We start from the raw sequence: 19,772 nt of genomic DNA, 5'->3' as shown, positions 1-19,772 counted from the left end.
CAGAAGTAGAACTTGTGCAGCAAGGCTGAGTATAGCGAAAGTCCATCGAATCAAGGATTGGAAGATGGCAAGAGCCCAATCCGAGGGCAGTATCCCTCAGACCTTTGCTCAACCCCTTAGAAACTCACAGAAGATCTAATGAATAGTTAGAGCTTAAAGTAAAGCCACAGATTAAAAGAAAACCATTAAAGTAGACAATCTGATAGTCAATTCTTAGCTAATGTGCAAATAGCAGAAACACGGAGACCATTCCTGGGTGATGTGTAATATCTATTTAGAAAGAAGTAAGCTTTCTTAAGTTATCATTTGATAAGATATGCTACATATCTGATCTTGCCCATTCAAACATCACAATTTTGAATATAATACAAAGGAAGTGTCCACAAGTTAAAATATACAAAACAGTTTCAAAAAAGACTAACTAATGACTTTTATGAAGATAAGTAAAAAAAAAAAACTGGTTGGAAATTATTAATCCCATGCTGTGGCATGAGAACTATAATATATTTTCTTATACATTTAAGACTGAAATTATGTAAAAAAAACTAGGAAGGATATATGTACTTGGGACGTCAACTTCCAGTTCCTCTGCATTTTAGGAACCAAGAAAAAAAGCTAACCAATGTAACTGACAAATTGTCTATTACACTGAGCACAGATTTTCCCACATGGGCCAAAAATGAAGGTATTTATTTATTTAGTTAGTTATATTTTTTAATATGAAGTTTATTGCCAAAAATGAAGGTTAATGTGACACACCACCAGCTGCAGCAGCTTAGTTGATGTTGTTGTTTCACTTTTACTCACCAAACATTACGTACGCTTATTTAAAATACAGATATCCTGGGATCAATTCAGAGTTATTACATCAGAGTCTCTACATGGGAAAAGCCTCGGAGTCTGTATTTTTAAATAAATGTCCCCAAGAGATTCTGATCCCTGGCTGGAGTTTTAGAATGACTGATACAGTCTGCGTTTGCATTTTTACCTGAGACTCCCATCATTTTCATGGAGCCTTTCTTTCACCCAAATGATGACCATGAGGCGATATTTAGGACGAGTAGCCGTCTTTGAAATTATTGTGATTTTATAGGTGGCCAACGCCTGTGTTTAAAACTTGACTTGGGTTTAAACAACACAGTCTCTAAAAGCTGGAAGCATTATTTCTACTCTGATGTCTTTCAGCTCTAGTGATTCTCGGCATTCGACTTTTAGTTTTTTCCAGTGCAGAAACAGCTTAAAAATGCTACCTACCATTTGTACACAGAGCTGAAATTGATTTTCTGAATTCTATCCCTCCCCATACTGGGGCATGTTGATGCTCCCTGCTTGAGCTTCCACTGTTGCTCAACTCAGCACAAAAGCACAATGTGTTGGTGCACAATTATGGCTAAACATATGCAAACATAAGCAAATGGAACAATTTCTGTTTATTTTAACAACATTGACTGTGGTTTTATGTAATTAAAATAGTATGCATTATTTGAAGAAATTTGGGGAAATATAGGAAAAGTAGAACCACTTATAATCTCAACACTAATAGGAAAACAGCTATTATCTTAGTTTATGTTTTTCTTGTTATCCTGTAAATGTGCCAGCCTTGAATTTTTTACCTTGTGTCATGGAAGATGTTCCATGTTACTTAATATTCTTCTATAATGTTATTTTTCTATAATATTCTATATAATAGACTATATAATATTCCATCATCTGAATGGACTCTAATGTTTTAAGCAAGTCCCTGTCACTTAAAATTTAGATTCTTCTGACCTTTTTCTAATAAAGATAATTCTGAAATTAACATCCTTCTACATAACCTTATTTTGCATATATATAATCTGTATTCTATATGATACATATAGAATAAATTTTTAGAAGCAGATTATCTGGAGGAAATAAAGGGGTTGACATTGTAAAGGTTTTTAAAAAATATATATATATATATTGCCAAGTAACTCTCCAGAAAAATGGTATCAATTTACCTTTGGCAGACAGAATTATAGGTGTTTGTTTTTATTTTTCTTCTCCCTTACTAACGCTGAATGTTGTAATTAAAACTTTGATAATTGCTTTAATTTTCGTATCTTAATTCCTAGAGCAAGTAAGAGATTTTTTAAATGTTTAATGATCAGTTGTCCATCTTCTTTTGAGAGTTACTTTTCATGTCTTTTCCCTAATGTTAATTTTCTTGTAGCGTAAATCACCCTTTATATGAATTCTTAACGATTCTTTATGTGTGTAGGATAGCAGTCAGGAACATGATACTACCCTCTATTCAAATATTTTATTTCCTAAGTGATTAGTCTGAGAGAGTCATATGCAAATAGTCTTACTGGAACTAATATTAACCACTTTCTCTCCTTCTCCCAACCAAGCTGTGACCAACAGGCGATATGTTTTCTGTTTTGTTTTTTGACTGAATTATATTCATTTCTCCAAAAACTGTTTATTTTGAAAAGTTTCATTCTTACAAAAAAATTGCAAGGATAGTTTAATGAATACCTCTATGTCCTTCACCTAGATTCACCAATTGTTTGCTACATTTGCTTTATCTCTCAAAAGGAGATACTTCTAAGCAGTTGTGTAATAGCTTATGTAGGCCTGTGATCTTGAGGTCATAGACCTATTGTAGACAGAATCAAAGGTAGATTTAGCAAATATTTTCCAGAGTGCTATGTTGCAACCACTTTCAGCAATGAGCTGAAGAAGAGGGGCACCAGTGTTCAGTAACTGAACATTTCTTAGCTTAAACCTGGAAGGTCATCTTAAATTTTTTTACCAACGTGGTTTTCGAGTGTTGCTTTCACGATGTGGAAATGGAAGACATATTTTCCAGCTCTTGTATATCGTTCATTTGAATCCCTTCCCCAGGTGCAAATTCCTCACCATACTACTCCCCTCTATGATGTTTCAGGCCCTTGCCATCCCCACCCCCAATTCACTAAGGATTTTTCTCCATAAATGAGATTTACAAAGTACTTGAAATTCAATTAAAAAGAGTATATAAATGAATTAATAAATGCATGAATAAATAGATAAAATATGATATCCCCAAAATGGTTTCTGTGCAAATTTCATTACCTACAAGCAACTTGTACAATATTCATGGCTACCAAATTCTAAATGGTGCTACTTCTTAAGCTGTTTCAGCAAATAGTAGATGTTGTATTATGTTACTCAAGCATAAAAAAAATCTTTAGTTTATGATTTTTGCATTCTGCTTGAACTTATATTAATATGCTGTCCTTTTCTTTTAGACTTTTCTATTTGAGGTTAGTGAACTTCCCTAGATCGATCTTGTTCTGATTCACCAGCTGCATTGCCAGTGTCTGCTAACTAAACTGGAAATGTAAGGGGAACCCATGACAGAGTAGAATTTTGTCAAAAATAACACTGGGGAAATAATTAAAATTACACGGTATATATAATCAAGTTGACCCTTGAACAATGCAGGGGCTAGGAGCTCAGACCACCACACAATAGAAAACCCAAGTTTAACTTTCAACTCTCCAAAAACTTAATTACTAATAGCCTATTTCTTTTTTAAAAATTTTGTTAAAATGTTTACTTACTATTTTTGAGAGAGACAGAGACAGAATGCGAGTGGGTTAGGGGTAGAGAGAGAGACACACACAGAATTGGAAGCAGGCTCCAGGCTCTGGGCTGTCAGCACATAGCCTGATGTGGGACTCGAACTCACAAACTGCGAGATCATGACCTGAGCCGAAGTTGGACGCTCAACCGACTGAGCCACCCAGGCACCCCACTAATAGCCTATTTCTAACCAAAAACCTTACTGATAACGTAAACAGTCAATTTGCACATATTTGGTATGTTATATGTGTTATATACTATACTATTACAATGAAGTAAACTGAATAAAATATTACTAAGAAAATCATAAAAAAATATTTACAGTACCGTACCGTAAAAGATCCACATGTAAGTGGACCTGCTCAGTCCAAACCTGTGTTGTTCAAGGATCAACTGTACTCCCATGTTTATCATGTTAAACTACAATATCATCATCCTAGAACTGATAATAAATGCTGTGTGGAACTTAGGTGGTTTAAGCCTGTAAGAATATTCTTGTGAGTTCATTCCCAGATGTGCTCCTTATCATCACGTTATTTAATCTTCCTAAATGACTATTTCTCACTAGAAAAATCAACTTATAAAATGTTCTCACCTTAATTAGAGAAACTCTAGTAATTATTGACCAAAAGTATTCCAGGGGCACCTGGGTGGCTCAGTTGGTTAAGCATCCGACTCGGTTTCAGCTCAGGTCATGATCTCAGTTTGTGAGTTCGAACCCTGCATCAGATTCTCTCTATCATGAGATTTTCTCTATCCCTCACTCTCTGCCCCTCCTCTACTCTTTCTGTCTCTCAAAATAAATAAACTTAAAAAAAATTTTAATAGAAAAAATAAAAATAAAAAATAAAAATAAATAAAATAAAATAAAAAATAAAATAAAATAAAATAAAATAAAATAAAATAAATAAAATAAAATGCACCCAGGTGACTCAGTCAGTTAAGTATCCAATTCTTGATATTGGCTCAGTTTGTGATCTCACAGTCATGGGATCAAGCCCTATGCCGGGTTTGCACTGAGCATGGAGCCTGCTTGAGATTTTCTCTCTCTCCCCCCCTCTCTCTGCCCCTCCCCCCCGTGTACGTGAGTGTATGCGCTCCCTCTTCTCAAAAATAAATGAATTAAAACAAAATTGTGCTTTAAAATTCATCTTTTATTTTAGGAAAGTTTTCTAAAGAAAGTGACGTGTAAAGATACCTAGGTAAATGTATAGAAAAAGGATTGGGAGTGATGACAATATTAATATTTGACAAGGTAGAATTCTTTTCTAAAAGGATGAAATAAGTAAAAAAATACTTTAATGATAAAAAGTACAATCCATGCAGAAGATCTAACAGTCATAATCTTTCATGTACTAGACAATAAAAGAACCAATCATACAAAGCAAAATTCCTAGAATACAAAGAGATCACACACACATACGAAACCAGACTAAGATCTTATTATACACACACAGACGACCACATACAAAAATGCATGTTTATATAAGCATATGTACATGTAGATGTATGTATTTCAAAATGTGATATAGAAATTACATAAAATAGGAAAATCTATAGAATGTTTAAATAATACCACCAATAAGCTTTTGATAATATTAGATTTCACAACCTACAAATGTAAAAGTATACATTCTTCTTTTTGCCTATGAAACATTCACAAGAATGAATATGTACTTGTCCAGGAAGAATGTCTTAAAAATTCTAAAAGACTTGGAATTAAGTAATTGTTTAAACTAAATAGTTTATGAGATACATGGAAATTCATATTTAAAAGATGATTCACTAATTCCACATGAGGTCAGGGTTATAGAAAAAAAAGAAAGATGACTCACCCTAACTCCCTAAAAGAGTAACTATTTAGAAATTAAGAAAGACCGTTGTAAAGCCCTAGAACAAACAAAAGAAGTAAAAATCTGAAAGTAAAATTTTTTGGCTTAAAAAAAAAAAATAAGTGGAGGGTAAGAAGGATAATACTTCACCAAAAGCTATACTTTAAAGATGAGCAAAGTGATAAAAGCACAGGAGAGTGTGTATATATATATCTATATATCTATGTGTGTGTGTGTGTGTGTGTATATACACACATCAATTTGTTTTATTTATTTATTTATTTATTTACTTTATTTTATTTTATTTATTTATTTATTTATTTTGTCCTGGCTTAAAAAATGCATTTATTTTCTTACAGTTCTTTCTTATGGTCAGAAGTCCAATATCTGTTTCACTGGGCTGAAATCAAGGTGTTGGCAGGCCCTGCTCCTTCTGGAGACTCTATAGAAGAAATCTGTTTCCTTGTGTTTTACAACTTCTAGAGATTATTTATTTACTTTAAAGATGAGCAAAGTGATAAAAGCACAGGAGAGTGTGTATATATATATATGTGTGTGTGTGTGTGTGTGTGTGTGTATACACACATCAATTTGTTTTATTCAACAAAATTGGCATTTCAATTCCACTGGCAAAGAATGTTTTTAATAATTGATCCCAGCATAACTGACTATCCATCCATAAGAAAACAAAAGTAGACCTTCTTCATAACATATTAAAATAAATTCTAGGTAATTAAATATTTAAACGTAAAGAGAAAAACCGTAAAAATATTCGAAGAAACTTTTAAAACTTAACTGTATAATCTTGGAATAGGTGAGACATCCTGGAGTAGGGCAGGAAACACTACATACAGGAGCTCTGGCCTCAAGGAGTTCACAGTCTGGTGTCACAATAACGCAAACAAATATGTTAGAGTTAGGGGTCCACTGTGTTATTTTTGAGGTAGAAACAAGAGCTCTGAGGGCCCAGAGTAAAATTCCTGGCTCTATGTTCTAGGGTGGGCATTAGGGAAGAGTTCGCAGAAGGAACACTGTGAGCTGGATCTTTAAGGATAAAGGGGAGGCTTCTAGGCAGTGTATGCAAAGGTGCAGACTCATTAAAGGATCTGGTATTTGTGATACTAGTGAGAAATTCAATGCAATCCAAATGCAGTGAATGTAGATGTTGAAAAGAGACCAATTTGTGAAAGAGCTTATATGCAAAGCCAAGAAGTTTCAACTCAACCTCAAGGTAGGCTGTAAGCAGGAGTGCTTTATTTTTTAAAAGGTAACTTTGTGGAGAATGAATGAGCAAAGCCATGGTGGTAAAGGGAGAGGTTAAGAGATGGTTAAACAGCCCAAATTAGAAAAGATTAACTCAAGGGGCACATGGGTGGCTCAGTCAGTTAAGCATCAGACTTTTGATTTTGACTTATGATCTATTGGTTGTGAGATTGAGCCCTACATACAGCCTGCTTAAGATTCTTCTCTCTCTCTCTCTCTCTCTTGAAAAAAAAAAAAAAGAAGAAGATTAACTCAAGATACCATTAGAGCATAAAAGTGCTCTAAGAGTGGTCATTTTTAGAGTAGAAAAGGGTTTAGAAGTAGATTGGACACAAGAATTAAAAAGTGAAGCTGAGAAGGAGCTCAAGTTTTCTAGATTAGGAAGCTGGGGGTTAATGATGCCTCTGCTGGGACAAGAAATACAGAAGATGCAACAGGTTTTGATGAGAAGGTAATTAGTTCAATCTTCGACTGATGAGAAATATCTAACTGGAGGTGTTTGGTATGAGTTGAAGATATGGATATTAAAGGGCCAAAGTTTTAGACTAGGCTATATCATCAACCTATTGATGGTAATCGAAGCTACGGTGATTGTCAGGTCAACCAAGGAGAACATATACTCACGTAGAGAGTGAGAAAAGATGGGCTGGTTAAGACTTCTAATTGCCTACCTCAACATCTATTCTTCTGCTCCTCCTTATTAACAGAATCCTAATTTTAATTAGGATAGCCCTATAGGAAGCTAACAGTCAAGGTGTCTCAGCCTCTCCTGCACCTAGGTATGTCCATGTGACAGAGCTGTGGTTGGTGAGACATAAGTAAAAGTGCTGTATGGAACATCCAGGAAAGTTCCTTAAAAGAGAGAAGGTACTCCATTTCCCTTCTGTCTTTCCTCTGTCTTCCAGATTGCCACAGGACATGGTTTGACAGGACATGAGGTAAATTTGAAGATGAAAGCCATTTGTTAGGATGATGGCTTCCTGAAGATACTTAGGAGACATATTACTATATACTTTTTTGGGAATAAGAAATAAGTTTCTGTCTTCTATAAGCCACATGCATCAAACCTAATCCCAACTGATAAAAATTAGTATTAATGTTACTGTAACAAGAAATTCCTACATTTAAGGAGTGGTTAAAGAAGGAATTGCCAGTTAAAAAGACTGAGAGGGATTACTGGGTGCCTCAGTCAGTTGAGCTTTTGACTTCAGCTCAGGTCATGACCTCACCATTCATGGGTTCGAGCCCCTCGTCCAGCTCTGTGTTGACAACTCAAGAGCCTGGAGCCTGCTTTGGATTCTGTGTCTCCTTCTCTCTCTCTGCCCCTCCCCTCTTGGTCTCTGTCTCTGTCAAAAATGAATAAACATTAAAAAAAATTTTTTTAAATAAAGAATAAAAACCAAAAATCAAGAGAAAAATGCACATTGAAGAGGTAGGGTGGGGACAATAACAGCAGATGTTTAAAACATGTCAAGCAGGAGGAGGTTTGAATGTAGGATGTTAAATTTAGAACTACAAAGCCCTTGTTGACTTTAAAGAGAGAAATTTCAAGAAAGCAATAACAGTGAAAACCTAGTTGGGCTTCCATCGTGAATGAGAGTCAGAGGAACTAAATTAATATTTAATTTTGGGAATAAGGGAAATAGAGCAATAAGTTAAAGGCAAAATGGAAAAGAGATGCTTGGTGTCTTTTCTTACAACTAAACTATATCTCCAATGATCCATGATTCTGTTAATATTGGCCATTGTTTATTACATTAAAAGAGGTCACCCATTCTTTGCCAATAAACTCAAAGCCTTCAAAATAAAAGAGAAATGAATGGCCTTTTGCATTCAGAGTCACTTTCATTTGGGGACCTCTGTCCATAATAGTAGGACATTCTGGAAAATAAAATACTTCCTACTCTCAACTCAAATGCTAGGCATGCATATGTGTGAGTGTAAATGGGGCAGGTATAGAGGTGACATGGAACGCCCACATCTGAAATAAATGAAACTTCTTTTAATTCTTTTTTAAAATTTTTATTTACTTTTGGGAAAGAGCAAGCGGGGGGTGGAGCACAGAGAGGGGGACAGAGGATCTGAAGCAGGCTCTGTTCTGAGAGGCTGACAGCAGCAAGCCCATGTGGGGCTCGAACTTTCGAACCTTGAGATCATAACTTGAACCAAAGTTGGATGCTCAACTGACTGAACCACTCAGGTGCCCTGAAACTTCTTTTATTTCTGAAAAAATTCTTCTCTGATTATTCTAATATTTGGAGGTGTATTTGTATCAAGGATGTTTTGAATGTTTGTTTCTTTTGAGAGAGGCAGAGAGTGAGAGAGAGAGAGAGAGAGAGAGAGAGAGACAGGCAGGAAGAGAGGGAGACAGAATCCGAAGCAGGCTCCAGGCTCTGAGCTGTTGGCATAAATCCGACATGGGGGTCAAACCCACAAACTTCGAGATCATCACCTGAGCTGAAGTTGGCTCCTTAACCAACTGAGACACCCAGGCGCCCCAGGGATTTTTAATTGCATGTAAGAAAATGCAAGAATTCTGGGGCTTCATATGTGACTCATTTGTAAGCCACTGTGTTCATCTTCTGTCTGCCCTCCAGGCTCTGGCCCCTGTTCCTTTACTGCCTGCCTGCTTGCTTCCTTCTTTCTTTTCTTCTTCTTCTTCTTCTTCTTCTTCTTATTTTTTTTTTTTTTTTTTTTTTTCTAGGATAAAGGAAGCTGTTACACTGGGGTAGAAACTGTGCAAATGAAAGCAACGTGCCAGGGGCCCAGGGTGCTAGGAATATTTTAATACCTTTTCAAATGTAAATGGAAACTACTTCTCACTAGAAAGAGATTTGAGTTAAAGATTGGGGGCTGGAGGGTTACCTGGGTGGCTCAGTCGGTTAAGCAAGGTTAAACAACTGACTCTTGATCTCAGCTTAGATCATGATCTCACGGGTTGTGAGGTTTGGGAGATGGAGCCCTGCATCGGGCTCTGCATTGCCTACTTGGGATTCTCTCTCCCTCTCTCTCTCTGCCCTTCCCCTGCTCGTGTTTGCGTGATTTCTTTCTCTTTCTCAAAATAAATAAACAAACATTTAAAAAAAAAAAACGGGGGACAGGAGCCAAGTCCGCGAAGAACAATGATAAAACTGACATCAAATAAAATACTGGCCAATGTACATATATTGAGTTTATGAATTCAACATATAGTAATAGTATTTTTTGAATGCTTTGTAGGTATTGAAAGGATTTTAAATGCATTTTTTTCATGCCATGTGTTTTTGAAAGAAATCTGTTAGACTCCAGGGAAAAAATTAAGTAGGCGTTATGGTCTTCATTGAAAGGCTAAAAAAAAACAGATTTCTATTACTATTAGGAAAAAATGCTTCTCCTCTCTTCCTGGATTTGCTTGCTAACAGAGATGATGAACATACTTCATAATCTGTAAGTTCCTCTACAAAGTGCAGCCATTGTTTAATTCAGTGATTTGTAACTTAAAGTATCGGTTTCAACCTATTCATACAAAATGGATGAAATAACTTTTTTACTTTACAATGGCCCTTGAATGGTGCGGGAGAGGAGTTCTCAAAACAACACCCTTAAGGGTTGCAGAGAGGAGCATCCATCTGACCCTTTCTTCATGATGTATTGAATGTTCCTTGGTGTATCCTTACAGAAATGTTAAAACCCACGGAGCTACTTTAAGGGTAAAAAAACTCATATAATTTTATTTTTTAAAGTAGTAAAATGTCTCAGTTACATTTGGATACAGTACAAAGAATAATAAAATAGCACCTGTGAATTTTTTAATAGATTGTAAAGAATCTTGACTCCTTTATCTTCCTTACTCTTTCTCCACTTCACTAAACAAAGAAAACCGATTACTCTCACTTCTGCTCCGAGTGGGTCACCAGGGGCCTGATTTTCATGCGAACAGCCCTGAGGGAATAATCTGCACCTCTGAAGGGAACCCAGACCACTCCATTCTCAATCTCATAAGGACTGTTGTTCCTTGGGTCATAGGAGCCCCCAGGGTAGTAGATGCCATTGAGATTGGCTGCTTGGCAGCTGTTGTACCACCAACCTCCTCCGTAGACTTCTGCGCAGTTCTCTTCCCAAAGGTCTGCATCCCTGTCATAGGTGCTGAACTGCATGCCAGCATGAGAAGTATACTCTGTTCCTTCCTCTACGGAACCCTCAATCAGAGCATCGCCTGCTGTACCCTCATAGGAGGAGACCTGCAGGGGATAGCCTTCTGCCTCAGAGCCTACCCTCAAGTGATATTCTGCATAAGCCAGATTCCCAGCCCAGTCCTCTAATTCAACCCGAAGGACAGAGCCCCTCAGGGTCAGTAAGTGGAGGTATTCATTGCCTAGCCAGAATTCTCCTTCCCCCTTGTCATCCAGACTGCCGAAACCTCTCTTGTAGTCTTGCCAGGTCCGGTTAAAATTCAGTGATCCATCCATTCTTTGCTGGATCAAAAGCCATCCTCCCAAACTGGTCTCTTGATCACAATAAACAGAAAAAATCTTACTGGATCCGGGTAGCTTGATATTGAAAATACCACTTTGGGCACCTGCAGGATGTGTTTGGAGGACATCATCACAGTCTAAAAAAAAAATTAAGCTGGTTGGAAGAAGTTACTCTCATTTAACTTTACAAAGATAGGCATGGCCCAGATTAAATGAAGGCAGATACTGGCTTCCTTTTCCTTCCTTCCTTCCTTCCTTGCTTCCATCCTTCCTTCCCTCCCTCCCTCCTTCATTCCCTCCAGGGGGAAAGGATGCACCTACACTGAGATGGAGATTAAGCAAGTAAGCGACATTTATACCTACAAATTGCAAGGGAGATGTTCCTCAATGGATTTGAAATTTTACTTGCACGTACTGATAATAGCAAGTAACCAGCAACGATATCTAAGCATCATTTAGTGCTAATATAACTTTTTTTAACCTGACCTTAATGTCAACTGAGACACACACTTAAAATATGATTAATAAATTGGGTGACAATTCCAACAGCACACATTTTGAATGGTGAAAGAATTCGGCTAAACAAATTTAAAATCGAGTTTCAGAGGGATTCATTCATTCATTTAACATGTTATTTATTGAGTGATGACTCTCGGCACTGTTAGGCATTTGGGAATACAGAGATGAATAAGATAGATAAAGTCCCCGCCCTCCTGGAACTTACAGTCTAGTGCCAAAAAATAAAAAATAAAAACAAAAAACCAAAAGGTGTCATTTCTATAAGGTGTAATAGAGGGCTAGGGAAGAAGTTCAAGGTGCTATGGGAGGCACTGCGGGAATAGCGAACTTAGTCTAGGGGGTCAGGGAAGGCTTCCCCAAAGGAGAAGTGTGGATACCTCTGGCAGGGCGAGCTCTAGCATGGCCTCTTTTGGTGGTATATGCTCCTCTGAGGACTTCGTGTTCCGCTTCACTTCCGGCCTCACCTGCCACTTTAAAGCTCTTGCTTTCAAATGTGGAGTCTCCTCTGTTGTAAGTCTTACTAGTGCTTACCAACTGTTTGCTGTGAGTTGAAGTTTTACCACTGGAAGGGAGCTCATGTTCCCCTAAGTGCGTGAATATGTCAGATTCCGAGCCCATACTTTCAAACTCTCTTAAGGTAGGTGTGAGTGCACTCGAAAATTTGCTTCCAGTTGAGGCAGATTCAAAGAAACTCGCCAAGTCAGGGTGTCTAGAATGGAGATCCCCTAGGCTACCAGAAAAAGCATGGGACAAGTCACAATCAGAACCATCTTCGGAGTTTACCACTTCTTTGATCACTTCTTTGCGACCATCAGGACCTATAACTGTCTTAGTGACAGTTTTAGAGCATGAACGACGAGTGGTGGTCGTGGTACCAGAGGTGACCTTCTCATTACCAATAAGAAGCTCTTTATCTCCTTTAGAAGTGACCAGTTTGCCCATGTGGTACTCTTTCTTTGTCCCTGGAGATATACTTCCTGACACATCTTCAAACGTGTCCCACTCTTGCTTGGTAGGCCTGGTGTCCCCATGCCCTAAGCTATCTGGCCTAAAACTTCCAGGCTGAGGAGTTCCAGAGCTCCAAGAGCCGCCACTGCCAGTTCCAGTGCTCCCAGAGCTCCAAGAGCTGGCACTCTCCGTGTGCCAAGTACCCGCACTGCTAACTCCAGAGCTGCCGGCGTTCCAGGTGCTGCCACTGCCAGGTCCGGAGCTCCCGGGGTTCCAAGCGCCTGAGCTTCCAGGTCCAGAGCTCCCAGGGTTCCAAGCGCCCGAGCTTCCAGGTCCGGAGCTTCCAGGTCCAGAGCTCCCAGGGTTCCAAGCACCTGAGCTTCCAGGTCCGGTGCTCCCAGGGTTCCAAGTGCCCGAGCTTCCAGGTCCGGAGCTTCCAGGTCCAGAGCTCCCAGGGTTCCAAGCACCTGAGCTTCCAGGTTCGGTGCTCCCAGGGTTCCAAGCGCCCGAGCTTCCAGGTCCGGAGCTTCCAGGTCCAGAGCTCCCAGGGTTCCAAGCACCTGAGCTTCCAGGTCCGGTGCTCCCAGGATTCCAAGTGCCAGAACTTCCAGGTGTGGAGCTCCCAGGATTCCTAGGGCTTTCAGGCACTGATCCCGTTCCATGCGATACAGAGTCTCCTGGGGCATTCCCATCTGTACCAGACCTCTCTAACGTTATTTTCATCTGTTGCGTTTCCATGAGTGCCTTCCACTCTGCAGGGGCCTTCTGAAGCTGGTGCTTGTACTCCCCAGTAATCGTATCTGGAGCTGTGCGCATTTTCAGCTGTGGTAAATATTGCGTATCTCTAGAGGGAAGTAAGTCTTTGGCAATGACTTGCTCAAGTTGCTTCTGCTGATCTTCGTAGTACTTTAGATCTGTCCTACGTTCTAAAGCCCTACTGCACGACCCTTGGCAAGATCGGATCTTAATATCAATGTCCACCTAGAGAGAGGGGAAGAAAGATAAAGAAAAGAGGCAGATATAAATAAGGAAAATTATGTCTATTGAGTTCTTTGCATTTAATTTATTTTTTGAAAACTGGTTTCATTTCTTTACTTGGAGACCTACCAATCAATTCTGTTTTTCATTTATATCATACCCTCAGCGGAAGAGATGTGGGTATTGTAAGGTTTGCCTGGATAAGCAACAGGAGCTATTTGGATTCATCTTAGTCTTAAAATAGATAAAGAGTAAGGTACTATTCCCTCTGAAAGGAAACACTAATGAATTGAGCCTCAGTGAGACTCAGATTGAAGATTCAGAGGCACAGTGGTGTCAGAGCTTTGCAACAAGACAAGCAGGGATTTAATATTTGCTTTTGAAATTTACTGTCTATGTATCCTTGGAAAATGTACTTAATATCACTGAGCTTTTTTTTTTTTTTTTCATCTGTAGAGTGGGGAAATGATACCTACTTCATAGTCGGATAATGGATATAACACCTTGCTCTACATACAGTAGACATTCAATGAATTTGCTTCCTGCTATTCAAAAACAAGGAAATTCTGGTGGCAGAGCCACAAAGTTACTCACCTCCAGTCGTTTCATATCTATCAGTTGATCCCTGACATTTTTCTGCAGAAGTTGGATATGCTGTACTTGTTCCAAGACTTTGCGCTTCAGGATCTCAATTCTGCTTCTCAGATCTTCTGACACTTGGCTAAATGTATTATCATTGTCTGAAAAAAGAAAATATGGATATTGAAGTATCTGCCAAGTGCTTTGCTTATAATAGCCAGTAAAGAAGGAAACTTGCTTATAAATATCCTCCCCTTTTAACAATAATTTGTTCTCTGGACATTTTATTTGCGAGTTCCAAATATGTTAGGCATTTTTAGACAATGTTATGTCCTTTAGTCATCCATGGCTGTCAGTTAAGATGCCCTACTAGCAGTTAGTAATTCAAATAGATGCAGAAGAAAAAATTTGGAATTTTAAAGATGTAATTAGGAGATTAAATAGTTTGATCACATTTCAATTATTTCATCATATCCTTAGCCAAGAGACTTAAACATATTCATGGATTTTCTTACTGAGAAGTTTTTCTTCCAACCTATCCATTTGAAATTGTTCCTAAGCTTTTTTATTTACTTATTTATTTTTTTTTTTTTAGGTCAACATGATCATTCACTTGTCATTATTGTGGTTGCACCATTGGCATTAAATTAGTTAAGTGTCTTCTAAAGATATAGAGAATTACAGCAAGGCTTCAGTAACTGGAGCCTCAGTAAACTTGCTTCCCATGCCCAGAGGAAATCGAGTGTTTCCTAGTCCTAAGGCTTAGTCATAGTCCTATGAGAAAGAACATGGCTCTATATTTTGAATTAACCAAACCAAACAAAACATAAAGAGCTTGGTGGAGTCTGTGGATTGAACTCCTAACTCCATCACATGATAGCTTTGTGTCCTTGGTTGAGTCTCATGATCTCTGTTTCCTCCTCTGTAAGATAGAAACAAAAATATCTACTCAAAAGGTTGTGCTCATCTTATTTTCAGTATATACTCTTAAAAAAGAGTACACTTAAAGTCTACTCTTCACTACCAAATTCTGACTTTGTGACTTTAAACAATTCTAAGCTAACCTTTTTTATGTTATAAAAATAACAAAAAGAAGCCCCTCCTTAAAATTTAGGAATATCATAAAGGCACGTGTTTCTATCTTAAGTACTTTGGGATAAAATTGAAGTTGCTATAAGGAGACAGAATATTTATTTAGGGCTATTGTTGTTTTGTTGTGTGCTATAAAGTGAAAGCACCAAATCTGTAATGCTTACTGTTACCGGTGGCAAAATCCCCTCTCACAAGTTCCATTACATTCCCTGTCAGTGAACTAGAGTCCTTATTGTTCTTCTGATAATCAAATAGTGAATTTTTGAGCTTATTAATTCTGTTTGTAAAATCTTGATTGACTTCATCGATTAACCCTTTCATCCTGCAGCCAGAAGGGCATTTGTAGTTCTGGAAGTGAAGAGAAAAAAATTACATTAAGGGTCTGTATCTTGGATCCAGTATAATTTTGAAGGTTTCCATGCAGCCCCCATTGCTCCCCCCCCGCCCCCACCCCAATATCTTTAGATCATCTATTGACTTAAAAGTAGTTTAAGAGGACTAGTCATAGGTCATAGAGAAATACTGGAATGAGGGTTCACTAAACCATAAAATAGCCACCAGAAAATCTTGAGGCCTGAACATGCAACTAAAATCCAATCTGTTAATCCCACTAATGACCTAGAGTTTGAGAGGTAATTTAAATAGTGCTTTCAGAGTGAAGTTGCTTTCCATTTGTCTTCTTTAATTTGGCATGTAATGAGCTATTAGATTATTTCCCACTGGAAAAGTTTTCTGGGACCTACTGGGCCAGCCTGTGCACAATTCTAGCACCACAGGGAAATATTCTCCCACTCCCTATGCCAACTGCTCACCCAGTCTTCATCAGAGCAGAAGGGCCAGTCTGTCTCTTTGCAGGCAGAGTGATGTCCTTCCACAATTCTTGGGCCACGCACACCTCCTCCTTCAGCTATAAATTCACCTTCCTGGACATCTCCAGTCTTTAAGGATTCATTTATACACACAAAAGAGAACAACATTAGGCAGATAGGAGAAGACACCAACATGCCTGTAAATCCCAATTAGGGGGAAGGTTCTTACAGAGATTAAGAACACCAGTTTGGGGCATCTGCAACCTTCAGAAATCAAGCTTTCTTCGATTTTGACCGAAAACCCTAACACCCATTTCATGGAGTTGCGGGAATTAAAGGAGATAAGGTGAAGACATTTTTTAACTGTGTTTGAGACAAAACAAGCATTTAATAAATGGTAGGAGTTTTAAAGGATTTATTATGTAAGGAAAATTATTTGAATCTACAAAATTAGTTAAAATTTACATTTTCACTATCAGTAATGTCTACAGATAGAATAGAAAGATAATTGAAAAATTCAGAGTTCTTTATCCTGTAATTTCTGTTTCAGTAGGAAAAAAAAACAAACTATCTTAGCTTAGTGTCTCCTTCAAGTTTCTACTTTGACCCTATGGGTCTATTATTTGAGCAAATACATACCAAAGATACAAAGACGGCCAATTCAGACTGGGAAATGTTTTTTAGGTTATCCACTCATGTAATAAAATTTCCTTTTTATTTGTAAAGAAAAAGAGTAGACTGAAAACAAAAAATAATGGTCCATAGCTGACTTTTTTGAATACCTTCTAATTAGAAATATAGATTTTAAAATTTTCTATGGTGATCTATGAGATAAAATAGGACATAAAAATATTCTTCCAGGGGCGCCTGGGTGGCTCAGTTGGTTAAGTGACTGACTTCGGCTCAGGTCATGATCTTGCAGTTTGTGAGTTTGAGCCCTGCGTTGGGCTCTGTGCTGACAGCTCAGAGCCTGGAGCCTGTTTTGGATTCTGTGTCTCCCCCTGTCTCTGCCCCTCTCCTGCTCATGCTCTGTGTCTCTCTGTCTCTCAATAATAAACATTTAAAAAAAAATATTCTTCCAACAGGACTTTGTATCAGTTAACATGGGTTTTAAGTTTTAACTATGTTTATTTTGTATCACCAACTTACAAGGATTTTGCTATAACTATTTTAATCTCAGATAGTTTATTCTTTTTTTTTTTTAATTAATCTCTACACCCAACCCTGATATCAAGAGACACATGCTCTGCCTACTGAGCCAGCCAGATGGCCCAGAGATAGTTTATTCTTATAATTAGTTAATATTTGCTGTCTCATTTGAAAAATAATGATAATAATTCAAGCAATCAAGGACAGTTTATTTTAAGGAACAAGTATAATCTCTTTAAGAAATAAAATTATAAATTCAAACATACTTCAAAATAAAATGGTACAACAATAAAAACAAGCAAAAATTAAGTATTTATGCCAATAGGTAAAAATAACCAAAAACGTATGCATTATCCAAAATAACCATGTTCACAAATGAGGTTAGTCTTATTTTCCATAAAATTTTCTACTTATTAGTTTACTATAAGGAAGAGAATTAAGTTAGAATCCCTCCTTAGTTTTTTCTACTCTGGTAACAGGATATGAGTGGTGAAGAGAAAGAAATAAATTGGAATAATTCATAGCCTGAAAGTAACAAAGTGTCTTAAACACATTTGTCACGTTTTTATGAGACCAAAGTGTTTCAAAAGCTTGTAAATTGAAGTCTTCTGTTCTATAGATCTCTGGAGTCAAACTTTAGAAATTATTGCAATATTTAATAACTATTTTAAAAGATTGCTTCCCAAAAAGCATCTTGCCTTCTCAGTTACTCTCTTCTGATTTTGCTATGTCATATGTTTTCAAAGACAACTAATTTGCTTTTCTTTTTTTCTCAAGAAACATAAAAAACACCTTTCAGAAAAACTATATTAAGCCACTGTTCTGCTTATTATGGACAAATAGCAATAAATTAACAATTAGGTTTTAAAAACTCTTATCAGAGGAATGTTTTGTTCTGTTACCTAGCATTAACTATCCTAAGTCTTTATTGGAACAAAGATGGCAAAGATTTCTTCCCTTCAAACAAACAATGTTGTAAGACTGTGTTTTACAGATGCTAGAGTTTCCCCTATGAATTTCTGTACTTTGGTCCAGCTAAGCCTCCCTCTTACTCTTGAGGTCTCTGGCTCATCTAGGAACTTGCCTCCGTGGCCTAAAACTGATAAAGCTAACAGTGTGTTAGCATACATAAGCGTGCTAGGACACACAGTGTGTGAGGACATACATAAGGCTGACTCAGACCTGCAAGTTCTTTGTGGAATAAACATCAGAGAGAAAACAAGAAGAGAAAATAAAGGTGACCATACCCAGACTGTGCCCACCACACTCAGGGCCAGGCAAAAGATCTTCAGGGAAAACATCTTTTCTAAGGGTGGGGCTGAGTCTTGAGGAGCACTCCTGCTGAAAGAAAGGAGGACAGCCTCCACTCCTAGTTCCCATCGTATTTAAATCTGCAAGGAGGTCTGATTAATCATTATCTTTGTCCTGTTTAGACAGTCGATACGCACTCCTACATCCCTTGCTCCTTCTCTAAGGTTGGTGTCCTAGAAGTTCTTGCTCAATTCTCCCAAGCTTGTTTGCTTTTGATAAGTTGTTGCCAAGGTAGAAGCAATTCCAGGATGATCTCACGTTCCAGGAACAGGATGACTTCAGAAATGCAAAAGGAAACATAGGAAGCCGTACCTCTATACTTGAGACTTGAAAAAGTACGGAGAGTGGCTGAGGCAGACTAGCAGTAGCCTGTTGTGGACAGAGTTGGCAAATGATGTTTCGCTTTATGTAGGAATTATGGTTGGATGATCTGACTTTTAAAAAATTACTTTGGTGACAGGCTGTCCCTGAAGTCTTTCTGTAAGTTACCTTGAACAGATTAGTTTCCTCCATCGAAAATGGTTAAGACAGTAGCCCCTGGAACCAAACATCTTAGGTCCATAATCTCAGTTACACCATTTCCCAGCTCTGTGCTATTGGACAAATTACATGTTTTTATGAAGAATAAATGAGTTAATCCTTGTAAAGCCCTCAGAGCAGTGATTGCCACATAGTAAGTACTGGGTCAATGTTAACAATTATTGAAGAACATAAAGTGCATGAAAAATATCATTTTATTTCTGTGTCTATTCCTTTGGACTTGCCAGTTTACTTTCCCTGCTCTTTATCTTCATGTGAAAGCTTTCCGTGGCCAGATTTAGCAAGCAAAAAAAACAGGATACCCAGTTAAATTTGAATTTCAGATAAACAACAAATGCATTTTAAGGTAAGTGTGTCCTGTGCAATATTTAGGAAGTATTTATACAAAAAAAAAAGTTTGTTGTTTATCAGAAATACATATTTAACTGAGCATCCTGTCATTTGTCTGATGAGCCTACCTTGCCTCAAATTGTGCTTCCTATGTGAAGTCAATTCTGATAATAGTAATAGTTAATATTTATTAAGTGTTTGCTAAGTGCCAGGCACTGTGCTAGAAAACACTTTACAGTGTACCTGATTTCATCTCTCCAATTGAAAGCAGTTTCTTGGGGTGCCTGGGTGGCTCAGTCAGTTGAATGTCCGACTCTTGATTTCAGCTCAGGTCATGATCTCACAGTTCATGGGATTGAGCCCCTTGGGTTCAA

The 19,772-nt window shown here is 37.8% G+C and overlaps 1 protein-coding gene across 4 annotated transcripts; it reads right to left on the bottom strand.

The window, feature by feature from the left end:
• Window positions 1-10,371: 10,371 nt before the first annotated feature.
• FGA (fibrinogen alpha chain) lies at window positions 10,372-18,598 on the bottom strand. Of its 4 annotated transcripts, XM_058721106.1 has the most exons (7): window positions 18,465-18,598; window positions 16,072-16,197; window positions 15,424-15,607; window positions 14,183-14,328; window positions 13,144-13,591; window positions 13,051-13,089; window positions 11,762-12,996 (listed from the first exon to the last, which is right to left on the bottom strand). In XM_058721106.1, the coding sequence occupies exons 1-7, from the start codon at window positions 18,516-18,518 to the stop codon at window positions 11,996-11,998; spliced, it is 1,998 nt and encodes a 665-aa protein (XP_058577089.1). In that variant the 5' UTR covers window positions 18,519-18,598; the 3' UTR covers window positions 11,762-11,995. The 4 variants fall into 4 exon arrangements, with proteins under 4 accessions (XP_058577090.1, XP_058577089.1, XP_058577087.1 ...); XM_058721107.1 differs by adding an exon at window positions 10,372-11,280 and having other exon boundaries at window positions 12,040-13,591; XM_058721104.1 differs by having other exon boundaries at window positions 13,051-13,591.
• Window positions 18,599-19,772: the final 1,174 nt, after the last annotated feature.

The sequence above is a fragment of the Neofelis nebulosa genome, chromosome 3 (genome assembly GCF_028018385.1).
Source record: "Neofelis nebulosa isolate mNeoNeb1 chromosome 3, mNeoNeb1.pri, whole genome shotgun sequence".
NCBI lineage: Eukaryota > Metazoa > Chordata > Mammalia > Carnivora > Felidae > Neofelis > Neofelis nebulosa.
The sequence above is the reverse complement of the archived record's forward strand: the minus strand, read 5'-3'. Positions and strand labels throughout refer to the sequence as shown.